Source organism: Synchiropus splendidus, chromosome 9 (assembly GCF_027744825.2).
Source record: "Synchiropus splendidus isolate RoL2022-P1 chromosome 9, RoL_Sspl_1.0, whole genome shotgun sequence".
NCBI lineage: Eukaryota > Metazoa > Chordata > Actinopteri > Syngnathiformes > Callionymidae > Synchiropus > Synchiropus splendidus.
Window position 1 is genome coordinate 22,757,852 of NC_071342.1, and position 15,694 is coordinate 22,773,545.

The 15,694-nt window shown below is 48.8% G+C and overlaps 1 protein-coding gene across 4 annotated transcripts in view; it reads left to right on the forward strand.

The window, feature by feature from the left end:
* The window catches only part of birc6 (baculoviral IAP repeat containing 6), a 66,863-nt gene extending 51,169 nt beyond the window's left edge, over window positions 1-15,694 (forward strand). For all 4 annotated transcript variants that reach the window (XM_053874726.1, XM_053874730.1, XM_053874727.1 and 1 more), the window contains exons 67-74: window positions 558-703; window positions 2,821-2,931; window positions 3,591-3,808; window positions 7,179-7,340; window positions 8,878-8,955; window positions 11,281-11,469; window positions 14,797-14,931; window positions 15,154-15,694. In XM_053874726.1, the coding sequence (XP_053730701.1) occupies window positions 558-703; window positions 2,821-2,931; window positions 3,591-3,808; window positions 7,179-7,340; window positions 8,878-8,955; window positions 11,281-11,469; window positions 14,797-14,931; window positions 15,154-15,333 (1,219 nt within the window). In that variant the 3' untranslated portion in view covers window positions 15,334-15,694. The remainder of the gene's footprint in view (window positions 1-557; window positions 704-2,820; window positions 2,932-3,590; window positions 3,809-7,178; window positions 7,341-8,877; window positions 8,956-11,280; window positions 11,470-14,796; window positions 14,932-15,153) is intronic.

The window sequence follows — 15,694 nt, forward strand, 5'->3', positions numbered from 1 at the left end:
TTTTTTAATTACTGGTGAACCGCTTTTGATTGATACTGAGGATGGAGCAGAGTTTAAGTTGTCTTCACCATTCAATCCATAAAGAGTGATTTTCTGTTTATTCCTGTCTGATGGTTGGGTTCAGGCACCAGCTACGGATGCAATCGCAATAGTAAATGAAATAGTTACATGAATTTAACTTCACTTTGATAAATGCACGACAGGCTTCACTATGATGAGGGTAGTGCCACCTCATTGTCAGTTGGCAATATTTCTTTTGATAAACAACTGTATTATACTCTACACTATACCGTACAAAACATATTTTTCTATCTTATTCTGACTGTACTTTGGGCTGGGCCTTAGTGTGGAGAGGCTTCCTTTGAATGAGACCTGTACTTTGGCTGCTGCCCCCCGCGACTGCAGATAAGCATAAGAAAGTTGGACCCAAAAAAGTCTGTGGAGTTCAGTCATCGTGACTTGTTTTTGGCTGACTTGGGACTTGCGTGTTTGTTTCAGCGGGGAGAACAAGACTGGGAATAAATGTTTGCTGAGCACATTTTTTGTTTATATGGCAGGTCAAAGAAAGATAAGAGCAAAGGTGTGGTGAAGACAGATAACTCTGATCCAGAGCCCGAGGGCCTGACTCTGCTGGTGCCCGACATCCAGAGGACGGCCGAGATCGTCTACGCAGCCACCACCAGCCTGCGGCAGGCCAACCAAGGTACGCACACACACACACAGGCTCTTTCTCACAAAACACACAGCAGCAGATTTTTCATTCTCTGTAGCGCTTGATTTAAATCTCGGCCGCAGGACTGAAGTTCACCGCAAACATAATCACATCGTACCCGACACAAGCCAGGTTACAGCAACTAGAGTTGCTGAGCTGCATGCACAACACAGCCCCTTCGCCACCTCGGCTGCGTGTGACTAAAAACCAGTGCCAGCGGTTTCGCCTTGTGTTTCTTCATGCCGACCTGAATTACTTGGACAGGTCCTGTCTCATCGTCGGCTCCTCCTCACGCTATGTCAGGACACAAACTGGGTCTCTGTGGTTTGTTACCAAAAGAAACCTGAATCCTTCACTGGTGATTGACTGGAGAGAAAGTTAAACCTCCGTCAAGGACAATGTTTTCTGAAACTAGAAACCTGTCAGGACTGAAGCTGGCCAAGTTTCCCCCGTAATCCAACCCGTCTCACTCACGGCAGGCCTGGGACGTGGGAATACCCGGCGATGCAAATTCGTAATCTTTCCTCTCTTTCTATTCAAATTTGGGTCAGACAGGTGTCAATCCAGGCTTTGCTGTGAGCCGTAGGATGTGGAAGGCAACACGGTGAGGTCTCGTCCCGCCAGCTTGTAATCCTGAAGTCTGATGCGGACTTCTGCCATATCAGTGGAGCGACAAGGAAAATTAGACATGTGCACGACATCAGATGATGATCCAAATCTCCTTGTTTGTGCTGACACTGCCGCTCTAATCCAAGTCTCTCACTGTCTCTTTGGATAACACCCTTGAAGAATTAGGACTCCATGTCGGTGCAATGTAGTACATCTCCTGCTTTACAACATTGATATTCTTTTTGAACAAAGACTGACAGTTGTTATGACAAATTTCGGGTCCCGCCTCACACAGACATGTGGGAGAAAACTTGACCATTGAAAGAAATGTGGTCTTCACCGTCACTCAAGTTTGTGGGGGAAAAATGACTTGAAGATGATGTCAAGCAATTCACAGCCACTCGTTCACGCCACTGTTCCAGAGTGCGACAGACATTACTGTGCTCATTTCATCTGTGCACACAGGCTGTTTAGGTCTGAGCAACACAGCCAACCTGCTTAAAGCAGAATCTGTTTCTGTCTCATAGCAACAACACGTCACAGTCTGTATCTCACGTTGATCTCACAATTGGTCCAATTGTTTTCATGATTTATAATGAAACATTCTCCGTGTTAAGCTTTTATCAGTCACTGTGAGGCAGAAGTGAGATAAATGTTGTTGCGTTTTAGTGAGTAAACTGATGATCTGCTCTGTCAGAGGAGCAGAGGAATCAAGGCTGTTATTGCGTTGTTGTACATGAGTGACTGGAACGTGATCTCTTTGCTTCACATTCATCATCGTAACAAAAGACCACCATCAACTCATCGCCGTGATGAAACACTCCCCTCCCCCCATCCACCACCCGCCTGGCTAAACAATATTAATTATCCCCTCCGTGTCCCTTACTGTGGGAGACTTTTTATCTGGCAAACCTCCGTCTCACTGATGGCTTGGGTGTGGAGCGAGCCGCTCACCGTGGTGGGAGGGGCCGTCCGCCAGGGAATCTATGCGATATCGGCCCCCGGTCCCGCTTCCCTGACGTGTGCGTAATGGTTTAATTAGTCGGGGTGTGTTTGGGAACGTCTGAGGGGGCGCAGATAATCATGAGAGGCACGTTATAGATCCAGGAGTCGATAGAAATGTGAGGAATGAACAAGGCAGACAAATGAGGACGTCAGACGCACTCTCAGTTACACGACTCTATTCATCTAACTTCCTGTCGGATCAACCCACGCGACTCCAGCTCAGTTTGCTCTTCCTGTTCTGAACTAGAGTTCCAACCTTTTGCCGCCATTGTTTTTCAAAGCGTCAGACCCAAGGATCCTTCCCGCGCAAAAACAGTGTCACATGATCCCAACAAAAACTGTGGTTGACATCGCAAACCTACATTAAGAACTGACCAGTGGTGCTGTGACCTGGTCCGACAGCCCTGTCCGTGAGGTTGATGAAACATATGAACCGTTGGAACTCGCCATCTTTTCGTCTCTTCATTCTTATCTGTCATCTCTTCCTGGTACAGAGAGGAAACTGGTGGAGTCGTCCAGGAAAGCGTCCAGCAGGCCTAAGACGTTGTCTATCCTGCGCTCTATGGAGGAGAAATATGTGGCTGCCATGAAGAAGCTGCAGTTTGGTGAGTGTCTTCATGTTCTTCCTGCCTCCTGTGCAGAGCGAGGCATTAGTTGGGAGAAGTTTCCCTGCATGTCAGGTCCACTCTTCATCCCAGCAGCCTGCTTTCAGCCGGGCCCATTACATCTTTCTTTGTGAGCCGACTGGCTCCTTCCTCTCCTCCTCCCTGGTCTTTGTTTCGTCCATCACTCTGTGGTCGTCCACGTCAGGACTAATTACGCTGCTTTGGTTTGTCACAAGAGATTCTTGGGGTGATGCGTCGTGGGAGGTAATTGCTGGTGACTGCGCTGTAAACTGGTGCTGTGTCGTGCAGACGCAGGGAGAAGACAAAGTGGAACTGAGACGGAGTCGATCACGGGCCAGCTCACGTATCACTTGTGATAACGTTTGCCTCCTGACATTGTGCTGAGTGCTGGTGTCATGAGCAGGTCTGAAGACGGCTGCTGCTCCTGAACCGTCCAGTCACACATGGTCTTTTCTAGAAACGGCAGAGAAACTCTTCAGCCATGCAGTTCTACACGTGTGGCTGGCTGTTATAGTCCACAGAGCCATTTGTCTGAAGCTGTTCTCCTCTGACACCGTGTCACCAATTTAGTGCAGAATGTGTCTCTTTTCCGTAGTTTGAATTTTCAGAGGTTTCAACGGTCTCTCTGTCCTCTCCAGATACCTTCGAGATGGTGTCAGAAGATGAAGACGGGAAGCTCATGTTCAAGGTCAACTACCACTACATGTCTCAGGTGAAGAACGCCAGCGACACCAACAGCGCCGCGCGTTCCCGCCGCCTGGCTCAGGAGGCCGTCACGCTCTCCACGTCGCTCCCCTTGTCGTCTTCCTCCAGTGTCTTCGTCCGGTGCGACGAGGAGCGGCTGGACATCATGAAGGTAAGCTGACCTTCAGGCCGAGCCCGCCGACAGGACGTTCTGTGCCGTGTCTGTGTCTGTCTGGCGTCGCCAGCGAGCGACGTGTCATTGACGACTCTTGCTCATTCCCCCAGTGACATTTAACAAATGGCTCTCAGCCCACTGCTTGATTAATGGCAAGGTCTCCTTTGCTAAATGTCAAATTCCCAATCTGCTTGCTTTCATCAAAAAAGAACACACTGAATGATTGCAGCAACAACAAAATATCATCAAAATAGAAACATGGAGATGTCACCACGTTGAGTCATCAGCGCAGCGGCTGTGCGAGTCCACACTGATCCTGTCTCGTGCTGCTCAGCTTCACTCCTGTTTCATGTGAAGGGCTTCATTTGTTAGACGTGTTTCAGTCACTTGTTGCTGCATGCGGTGAACCCTGAGATGCAGCTCGTATCGCAAACACTGGCTCAGACCCACAGCCAGTACAAATGAGCAGACTAATAAAACCACAGCGAGTCTGCAGCTGCGCTAGTGTTGGAATCCTTAAGACTCATCTCAGTCTCAAGACCACGTTTTTGAGGTCTTGTTTAGGAATCCGCTACATATATATGCATGTGCCATAATTCTGGACTTTTAGCCGCTTCTTTTTTCACATCCTCTGAACCCGGCGGCTTCAACAATGATTCTGCTAATAAATTGAATTTTAAAGGTAAGTGAGCTTCTGCCAAGGTGTTGAGCCTCTTTACATCAGACCAATGAAGTTGCAGTCTTTTCATTGACATTAAAGCTCTTAATGCGCCTCACAGCTGGTCTCAGCTGTGGCGTTTTAATGTCACTAAAACACCTGTTGTTTCATTGGTCTGATGTGACATCACTGCATTGGTTTTCATCAATCAGACATAATGCCTTTTTTTTTTTTTTTTTAATAAACTAGCTCAGAAGTGATATCACATGTCCTTGCACATTCTTTAGCCGCGACAGTGCTACACATATGACTTATAGACCGGTGCAGCTTGTCAATGTAGAATATCAATTTTCCCCTTAAATTTGATGTTTGTCTGCCTTATATTCATGTGCGTTTAAGAAAACATTGATGCACTCAAATATTGCAACATGTGATACATGCGTGATGTTGTCCTAATATTTTAAGCTAGCTATATCCATAGTTAATACGTAGATACTAGGATATGCTGCTGCATTTGTTTAACATTAACATTTTCTTTTTGATACGTTGGTTATTTTATCTCATTTCTATTTATCTGATTTTATTTTTTAATTATGGCTCTAATGAAAAATTGTCTCACCACTCCTGTATCGGGACATGTATCGTGTCATGGCTGTCAACTTGACTTTCTTGTTCTGGGTGCGAAGAGAGTTCTTTATTCCAGGCCTGGTTCTGGCCTGCTCTGGGGCATCAGAGCTCAGACTGGTCTGAAGAACCCGATCTTTCCTGAGGTCTGCTTCACTTCTGCCGAATTAGCTGTAATCCACTCGGGCCGCTCCCTCTTCCGGTTCGCTCGTATTCTTCAAAGTGTTGTCTTCTATAATTGAGTGAGACTTCAGTCCTCATCAAGTCCCAGTAGTTGCAGTCCAGAATCTGTGCCGGCGTGTCCCCCAACGACCCCCATCCTCACAGCCTGCTTCTACCGTAGCCTTGTGTTTGTTGCTGGATAGTGGCCAAAACATCTACATCAAGTCTGACTGCTCCATGAGTCTGGAGGTCAGTGAATGTGCCTGGACTGAGAGCAGCGGAAGGTTTGCGTCTGCTGACATGTACACTTCGTCGGTGTCAGAGATCGAAGCTGGTTTACGCGGCCACTGTCAGGAACACGCACGCGAACACATGTAGCTTTCAAATCCAGTTCCTCCAGAGAGCAACCATGAAAGATTCATGCGACTTCTGTGACTCCTGTTTTTATACTGGTACAGCTTTTATAGTCGAGTCTTTCGTTCCAGCTGACAAACAACTCTGCTGTTAAAGCTTGAGTAGTGGCTTGTTCAGCAGAGGACGTAAACTGTCCCCTCGCTGGGAGGCTCCTCTCACTCTCAGTATCAAGCTCTGCTGCAGCTCCGTACGGCTGAGACTCTTTCTGTCTGCCAGCACTGACTTGAAGCACCTTTACCCTTCACCATGACCAGATGAAAAGCCCTGAAGTCACTTCTGCATCACTCTCTTGCTTAGCTCTGTGACTTGTTTTGATTCTTGTTTGAACAGCAATGATGTTTGTAAGTCACTTGGATAAAGGCCAAATGAGATGCAGGTCTGGGGATGCAAACAAGCCGTGGCAAGCATTGCAATAGAAGTTCAGATTTTTGTTTCACCAGTCTCCAGCGCATCACCATTACTCAGACTCCCAACATTTTAGAACACTTTCTACATACTGTGATCCTCACTAACTGCTCCAGCCCTGTGAGACTCGACCCTAGATGGTCAAGTCGAGTCTTCTCAAATGTCCGCCAAGACTCTCTTGAGTATGAAATATTCATCTGGCTTCTGTGCGCCCCGACTCTTGTTTGTTTTTGAAACTGCGTCCCCGTGGAGAGTGGTGCTCATGAATCTGTTTGGAAGAAGGGAAAAAAGCATTGTCAGTAAACATTTGCTCAGCGTGCCACAGCGTCCTGAATAATACAACATTAGATGACTCCAAAATGCGAGCGACTCTTTTAGACTCCCACGAGACGCAGATTAGACAAGAACTGGTCGCCCTGGATCAGACTGAAGTCCGTCCTCTGGTCCACTTCCTGAACCAATTGTCGAGCAATTCTCATGAATGACACACGAAACGTGTCACGTGCCTCCAAATTTTTGAGGTTCAGCAAGATGTAATGAAGATGACTCTCGCAGGACACAGCATGCAGACATGGTGTCGTAACTGGCTGACTGGTGACCTGCTCATGAGTGGAGACGGCTCCTCAACCATACCTGGGCTTTACTCCATTGTTGTTTGTGACTGTTCAACCAGCTTTCGACTTTTCCATTTGCTCAGCCTTGTTTGACCTCTGTCCAGTTCCTCGGTTGTGTCAAAGAGGAGCTGAGACTCACAGTTCCTGCGACACCTCTCACTCATGATTCTTTAAATACAGAGCCACGTCCTTGTTTTCTAAGTGTGTGTGAGCAGATCACAGTCCCCATCTCATGTGTTAGCTTGATAAACGAGCTTGTCTCACTGGCTGAAGATTTAAATTGGATTTTCCAGCAGGTGCCGCGAGTGCAGGGGGTAGAACTGACGTCTTCCTCTGCTGGCTTCTCGTCCGTCTCTTCTCTTTATCGGATAGTTGTTTCTGTGCAACGGCCGAGTGGCAGCTCTGCTCCCTTCGCTCTCCAGAATTAGCTCACATCCTTTATTCTGTCGTCTTCACTTCCAGGGTCTCACCTTGCATGTTTGCTCCTCAGGTTCTCATCACCGGTCCGGCCGACACGCCGTACGCCAACGGCTGCTTCGAGTTCGACGTCTATTTCCCTCAAGACTATCCCAACTCTCCTCCACTGGTCAACCTGGAGACCACGGGTGGACACAGCGTGCGCTTCAACCCTAATCTCTATAATGATGGCAAGGTGAGTTCAAAAGAGGGCTCTACTCTGGTGGGTTAGATCAGAATAAATCAGTCTAAGCTACAATTTGGTCTCAGCCAAATAACAGTAGCAGTTGAAAAAAAAAACTAAAGCAAGGTGACTGAAGTGGCCTGAGCTCGTAGAGACAAACATGTTTAGAGCCAGAAAATATACGGATCATCTCCAAACACTGTTGAAACAAACTCCTGATGAGGAGGAGCAGAGAAGAAGAGGGAACTTCCGCCGACCATATCTTTAGCGCCACGCAGAGACTGCAATAGTGGGAGTAAAAATGTGGAACTCACTGACAAAGGCGATGAAAAACCTGCATCATGTCAAGAAAATGGATCTCACACAGGAACATCTAGATTACTCTGGAGAAGAAGTGTCTGTATCCAATAATAGCAGCACAGAAAAAACCCAAAACAAACTGCTGTTCGACAAAAGGAAGGCAAGCCAAACTAGCGAGCAGAGTATGAAAACAACACCTTGGAGCCCATGGACACAATGAATAATGCAGCAAACATGACAGTTTTGAATGATGAGTGACTCATGAGCCTGATCTGGGGACAGGAAGGTTCTTTTTCTTTAACAAGTACACAAGTCTCAAGTATTATGTTTTAACTGTAGGCATTGGAATTCCCCGCCAGGCACAAATCGATTCTATACTGTATATGTATATAAATGTGTTGTATGTATTTATCTGACAAATGTTGAGAAAAGTGGAATAATGTTCTGTTTTCTACAATTGGTCTTCAAAAAGTTGACCAGTCTCATTTCCAATTAAAATAGCACAGAACTATCGCGACAAAATGCAAAAAAAAAACTTAGAAGAAATGTGGAGAAACATAACATAATTCCTTAAAAGTGTCATGTCAGGATAATGTGATATGAACCTAAAACTGACAGATAATTCCATATTTCTCTTCATTGAGGTCATCAAAAAAAGCCCTTTAATACTGTGGTGTTATATATTGGTGGTCGAGGTTGTGTATTTGAAGAAAGTCCATGCAGTCTGTGGTCGTCTGTTTTGGCTCGGAGCAGACGAACAGGAAGGTCCTGGACAGCTCCAGCACTGGCTCCTCTCCTGGTGGATTAGGGTCAAGGAGCCACTGCGCCTCATTAGGCAGCCGCTGACAGTCATCCTGCATTTCCATAATGGGTCTAGACGGCTGCTCAAAGAAATACCTGCGGCTCCCGGCAGCAGGAGCCAGAAGTCAGGACCGCGCGCGATGATGAGATCGCGTCACTCGACGACAGCCGCAGCATCAGCAGCCAGTTGAGATTCAGATTCAGAATCAACAGGTTCCAATGATGCGTCATGAATGAGATCAGAGCAGTCTGTGTACGCCTTCTGGAGTATTGGTGCTGGATTTGCTAGATCAGTCGTCAAAGTGGAAACAGTCAAAAAGTCAGGTTAACCCTCCTGACAGGCCCCGCCCCCTCACACAGAGAGCTGCTGTGGGTTTAGTGAAGCCCAACTGAGACAACATTTCTGTCTTCTGTACGCTGACGTCTCTTTTGTGTCGCCTCCTATCAGGTGTGCTTAAGCATCCTCAACACTTGGCATGGCAGACCGGAGGAGAAGTGGAACCCCCAGACCTCGAGCTTTCTCCAGGTGAGCTGCAGATCTCCATCAGGGCAGAGTCGCCCGTCTGATGGGATCAACGGCGCTGTCGTCTGCGCCTCCACTCTATCACCCGCCTGTCGCCGCGCCGCCGCCGCCGGCTCCGTATTGATAGTCTGGCTGCTTCCATGGCCGACATGAAGGATCCTTCTGCGGGCGGACTTATTATTTAGTCGGGCCTCACCAGGGCGTTCATCAAGCACTCCAGTATCAGCTGGACCTGCGGGCTGTGCCCTGCTGCACACATCAGTCAGTAGCGCTCGGGCGGGTCGCCCGGTTCAGCCAGCTGTGCTTTAACTTGGACAAAGCAGTGGGCGCTGATTTTTTGTTTTTTTTTCATATCATATATAAATATTATATTTGTATTATAGATTTTTGATTTATCAAAATTTTACAAAGTACAGACATTACATTTTGAAAATGATACATACAGTGGTTAACAATTCGTGTAGGAAAATACATAGATAAAAATAAAATACATACAGAGAAAAACAATTGGGATATTACAATAACTCCTAATAGCAATATGGTTGGATTTCTTTGCTGAAAAATGTTCCCTTTTGTCCATCTTTTTGTGTACAACCCAGTTTTCAGTCTCAACAGAGAGGTCAAATGCTCCATCTGCTGTGTTTCTGAGCTGATTTTTATTCAGAAATCCTTCGTGTCTTTTGTCCATTCTTCATGAAGACATAACTCGCAGTGCTTCTGTGAGGTCCACTTCGACGCCCTATATATTTCTGTCCTTCCAGTTCTTTGATCACAACAGGGTGAGGGTTTGTTGAGTCCTCATAAGTGTCTGTTCTGAGTGCCAACTGCATCTCCTTCAGGTCCTCGCCTCTGCTCAACATCTCCGCTCGCCAGGTGACACTGTAGGAAATTGTAGCGTTTGCTGCTGTGGGGTTTGAGCTGAAGGCTTTGGTGGCGTGGAAGGGACCTGCACTCGGACCTTGTGAGGTGTGACCACAGGTCACCGTGCCTCCTGGTTCACAGATGATGGTGATGAACCTGCGGAGCGTGATGAATCTGCAGTGCTGCCGTGGGCGCTGGCGGAATGTTGACACATTATTGGCTTGTTTGCCACGTACACACACTCATTCATTTTCCATATCCATCGATCGAGCGTGAGCCCAGCAGCTCAGGAAGCGCCGCTCCCTCTCCTCCTTTTATAATTCCCTCATTTGCGGGGTTGGAGAGTGCATAAAGATGTCTCCATTGATCATGGTTCCAGTTAGCGTGCTGAGGATCGATAATGGAAAGTGAGAGGGGGTTGCTGAATCGCCGGTATCAAACACTCATTAACCAGCCGGGACAGCCGCCCGGTTTCAGGTGGACAGATCAGCTGAAGGTCATGGGATCTGTCAGTGTAAGCAGGCGGCTGGGCTGTGGGCGTGTCCGGCGGGATGCTGCTCTGGTGGCCGGGGACGACGAGGACGTCCGGACTCTCCTTCAGACGGACCAGAGCTTTAATTGGGCTGTTAATAAAGATATATGGGGGAAGTTTGAGTTTGCTCCAGTCTCCGCTGCTCCAGACAATATGAGGAGGCGAGCACAAGGACACCAGAGAACTCAAGTGCTGTCCACCATGCCAACACCAGCTGCTCCACATTCTCATGTCGGAGGAGAGTTACAAATTCAGTCTGCCGTGTTGTCCTTGGTTTACAACATGGGACTTTCATGCTCAACATCCAGGCTTGAATAAAAGAGTGATCCGCTCAGGTCTGACGTAGTCCTCCACAGAGGGGCAGTTTCAGGTGGGCGCTCCAGTCCACATCTAGCAGGAGACTTTTCAATTTGAGTGTGTGGTATGTTACTGAGTCAAATGATGGAGCCATACATACATTTAAACAACAAAATATTGTTGATTTTGCATCAGTTTGACAGTAAATCACCATGCTGGCTATATTCAGGTTTTTATATCACCTTATTTAATTTAATTTTTTTGTAATTAATTAATAGTAATTAACTCTTTAATTTCCCACCACTAGTTTTAACACATTCGGTCTCTAATATCTAAAGAACAAAGCTCTCATGTCTGTGTGTTGCCGGTTGTGGATCCAGATGAAGAATGTTCTATGTTTACTGCCTCCTCAAAAGGCAGAAAAGTAGTTCCTATATTAACTGTGGGAACTCTTATGGTAGAAAGAGTTGTTGTTGGTGCTCACAAGGAAAAGCTTGTGGAGAGTGTGAGGCGATCATGTGACCATATGGGCAAAGAACGTAAACGTGGTCAGGCATCTCGGTGAAAATCCTCTGTTTGGACTGTTGCTGGCAGTCGGCCCTCCTCTGACCCTCTCTCTGTCTCTGCTGTCCCTCCAGGTGCTGGTCTCTGTGCAGTCCCTCATCCTGGTGGCCGAGCCGTACTTCAACGAGCCCGGGTACGAACGCTCGCGTGGGACTCCCAGCGGCACCCAGAGCTCGCGAGAGTACGACGGCAACATCCGGCAGGCCACCGTCAAGTGGGCCATGCTGGAGCAGATGCGCAACCCGTCCCCGTGTTTTAAGGAGGTGAGATCCCCACAGCCCAGATCCGCTCCGTCGTCGGTCACTCAGTACTGTCCGCCCCTTTTTCCTGAGGAAAGATCTTATCGTGACACTTGTGGTAAATCAATGTGTCCACTCCCACTACCTCATTCTTTCCAACACAAGACGCTTCCCTGGTCGTCTCATTCACTCGATCCAGAGTCTGTCAGAATCAGGAGCAATAAAACAGACGCTAAGATGAAAGAAAATTCAGGGTTCGGAGCAGCTGGTGAGTGACCAGCTGTACCACAGCATTCCCTTCATGGTGCAACTGACAAATATCTGGACATAAGCAGCACTGGAATAAGTTGCCCTCTGACCTCCCCAACCAGAAATATCTCTCCTCACCGAGGCGTTTAGCCGCGCTGGCTGATGCTCCATTCCCTCCTCATTAATTCCTCCTGGATGAGATTCCACTATCGAGCCTCCCCCTCCCCCCACGCTCCTCCTCGTGATCCTATAAATGGCTGACGGTGAGAGTGATGGCCGGGAGGAAGATAACAATCTCTCAAGCAGCTCATCCAGAGCAGACTTGTGCGGGGGAAAAGAGGCAGGAGGAACACGCGCGCCGTGGAGAGGAAAATGAGACGCGATTCCATCAGCCGGCTGACGTCATCGCTGGCAAGTGCGACCCGCCGTCACCTGAAGACCTCGCCGCTGCTCTCCTGGTCACGTGATGTGCCCGCTGTCGAGGGAGCTTGATGATGGCGGTCGCCACGATCGACGTCTCTTTGTTCTCTGATCCAATCCTTGTTGGAAAATACTCCCACCTGTTTGGACCTTAAACGTCTTCCAGTGGGAGCCGAAACAGGTGCAACCCTGTCTGTGAACGGCTGCTGAGGAAGGTTCGGCCCACGGTCTCTGTGTATCACTGAAGATGCAGCAATGTTTGCTGACCTCAGGGTCTCCAATCTTATCTCCGCACTTCCTGTCACTCCTCGCTGGTTTGAGTCCTGGAGCAAGAGGTGACCTGGGGAGTGCGTGACCTCCACCATCTGGAAGCTCTCCCGGCCCAACTGATGGTTTAATCTGGGACGTTCAGATCGATCCTGGCTGCGGCGTCTCCTGATGAATGGCAGCTTCCTTTCACCAGCTGCTTATCCATCATGTTGACCTGCTTCCTACACCAGGCTGAACCAGATCATTCCATCGTCTGTCGCTCTCACTCTCGCCTGCACGACGGCGCCTTCTCCTCAAATCCAGAAGTGTTTGTTCTTAACTAGTGTTGTCAATGTTCTAAATCGATTAAAACGGTTAGTGGCGTAGCAAGCTAACCAGCTACCACTTACTCTGCTCACAATTGAGGAAGCTACTTCGGTCGTTGCACTCAGGACTACTGAGGAAGGAAACACCTCGAGTCTCAGAGCGGGAACATCAGTCTGTCCATTTCTCAGTGGCTCCCTGGAAGCAGCCACATGCTTTTGTTGTGTATCTGTGTTGTGCAGGGAGACAGCGGCACGGACGCCGTGACAAACCAGTTATTTTAAGCAGAGACTCAGACAGAGTGGCTCAGGGACAACACTTCAGACCTGATGCTGTTGTGTGTTCAGGAACTGGGCTCTGTGTGGGTGGAGATCTGGATCAGCTCAGGTACTCAGGAAGGTCACAGGTCACCAGAGCTTTTTTTTTACCTTCCTCCACTCCCTGTTCATCCATGTCTTGCTAGCCGTGCTGCCAACTTAGCATTAGCGCAAGGACAACTGGTCTGTTTCCAAGCGTGCGCTGATGCGTGAGCTGCTCCCTGCAGTGAGTCATGAACAGGGGTGTGGGGTTTGGCCCTGGCCCGGGTCAGTGGGGCACCACCGCTGGAATACAGAGGAGCCGGGATCCTGTTTTTATAATCAGCCGCGTGAGTCCGCCTGCCCTTGACCCCGCCTGCGCCGGCAGAATACAGAGTGGGCGCGGGTTTATCGGGCCGCCGGAGTCTTCCTGGCCGAGCGTGCGGACACATGTATTTTCCTGAGAGGCAATTTGTCAAGCAGCCACAAGTGGAGCTTTGATCAGAGATGCTGTGCATGTCGACTTCCTCCCTCGTGTGATGGATGAGTCCAAACACCACGAGCTGCTCCGGTCCCACGAGACACGCCCCCTTCATCTACATGTGACACCACCTCCTCTTGTCGTCACCGCTGTCTTTTCCCCCGTGACCTTGAGTGCTTGAAGGTCAGGAAGCAGACGCAGAGAAAGTGAGCCTTTGTCTTGTTGGTGCCTCCAGCTCCAGCATCGCTTCCTTCATCTTTCTGTCACTGGACAGTATCAATGGTTTTAGTCCCCCGAGGCTCCAACCAACTGGATCTTGGCACCTGTGACCTGCTTTGGTTGGGACCGGTGTTCTCCTTACTGTCCACCTGGGATGGGCAATAACTTATCGTACACAATATACCACTGATGACAATTCTGCATCTCACGATAAATTCCATAAACACACGGCCCACTGGCTGCATTGGACCTGCACATGTGACCATGAGGAGACCGTGAGACCGATGAGATGGAGTGGTCCTCATAGGTTCTCTGACGCACTCGTCTGCCTTGGTTCACATCAACACATGCAGGTCTCCCGCTGCCAAGGTGAACATAGTTGGATATTGGCGGCGGCGTCCTCTTCCGCGTCCCCATTAGGCTTCACTGATGGAGGACACACTCTCACAGGCAGCGCTAATGCTACGAGCCGCCATCAGTTAGGGACCATCAACAAATTCTAAAGCCTCAAAGTATGAGTGACATCTTCAATAAGGCCATGGAAAACAAGCATTTTAGGAGAGAGAATTGTGAAAAGGTTTTTCATCACACAAGACAAAGGACTGACAGTTTGGATCATGATCTGGAGAATAGAACATGACTCCATGATCATTTCTTCACCTGATTTCTAATGTTTCTTCAGTAGCATCTAGGAAATGTGTCCAGACTGCTCCATAGTTCAAGTCAACTGTTCAGAGACATGAGATACAGCAGACAGACGGCTCCATTTAACCCCTAAATAAAGCTGGCAGAGCAGCCTGTCAGACACCAGCGGCTTCTACCAGAGACCTGAAACATTGAGTTTCTCATCTCTGCACTGAGTTCACTGTTCTATTGAAACATCAACAGATCATGATGTTGGAGACAAACTCCACTAATAAGTTTGATCATAAAACAGTTTCAAGAGAGACTGTAGTGTCCAACACATGGAAGAGAGGGAACATGGATTCATCCTGATCATTATCGTTATCGCCGGAATCTCAACATTTATCCTGATAACTTTTTTGGTCCATATCGCCCGTCCCACCATGCTGCTCCTCAGCCTCACCAACCAGGTGTTGCCTTGTGTTGCAGGTGATCCACAAACATTTCTACCTGAAGAGGACGGAGATCATGTCGCAGTGCGAGGACTGGATCGCCGACATCCAGCAGTACAGCAGCGACAAGAGAGTCGGCCGCACCATGTCGCACCACGCCGCTGCGCTCAAGGTACTGGCTCACTCTCCTGACAGCATCACGCTTGGCACGGTGACGGTCACGTGGCGGTGTCTGTTCGGGTCAGCAGAACACTGAGCCTCAACACATGAGGCCACCAGGCCTTTGAACATAAATGTTCTGTTTTCTTCTGCGACCTCCACATGAGGTGTGGCGCCTCTGACTGTGGAATGATGGTGGACGCTGGTGTCACATGCTCCTTCCCCTCTGTTGCAGCGTCACACGGCTCAGCTCAGAGAGGAGCTCCTGAAGCTGCTCTGCCCTGACGGTCTGGAGCCGGACATCGTCGACCTGTCGGAGAAAGGCGGCGAGCCGCTGCTCAAAGACCTGCCGGGCCCCGAGGCGGACAAGCCCGGCGGCAGCCAGGACGGCCCCTGCAGCGACGGCCCTCTATGAGCGCCCCCTCCCCTCCTCCCCCGTCTACGACAGAGCGACCACCCGATCAAGACTGTGGGCCTCAGCACGGCCGCCATCATGTCAATATTTGTATGTAAAGACAGCGGCGAGGTGGCCACTCTTTTATCGACCTGTACAAGAGTGTAAACAATTTGTGTTTTTTTTCCTCCCCCCCAGTTGTGAGATAACCACTGACGTATGTTATTAAACTTGTTTATGTGTAAACGCAACAGATTATATGAGGGAACGACCTTTTAGAAGAATGTTTACTGAATCTTCTGTTCTGTCGGACTGTCAGCACGGCGGCGTGACAAGCCTTGATTATTTAAGAAGAGCTGGAGTCGGAGACCCCCCTGCCCCC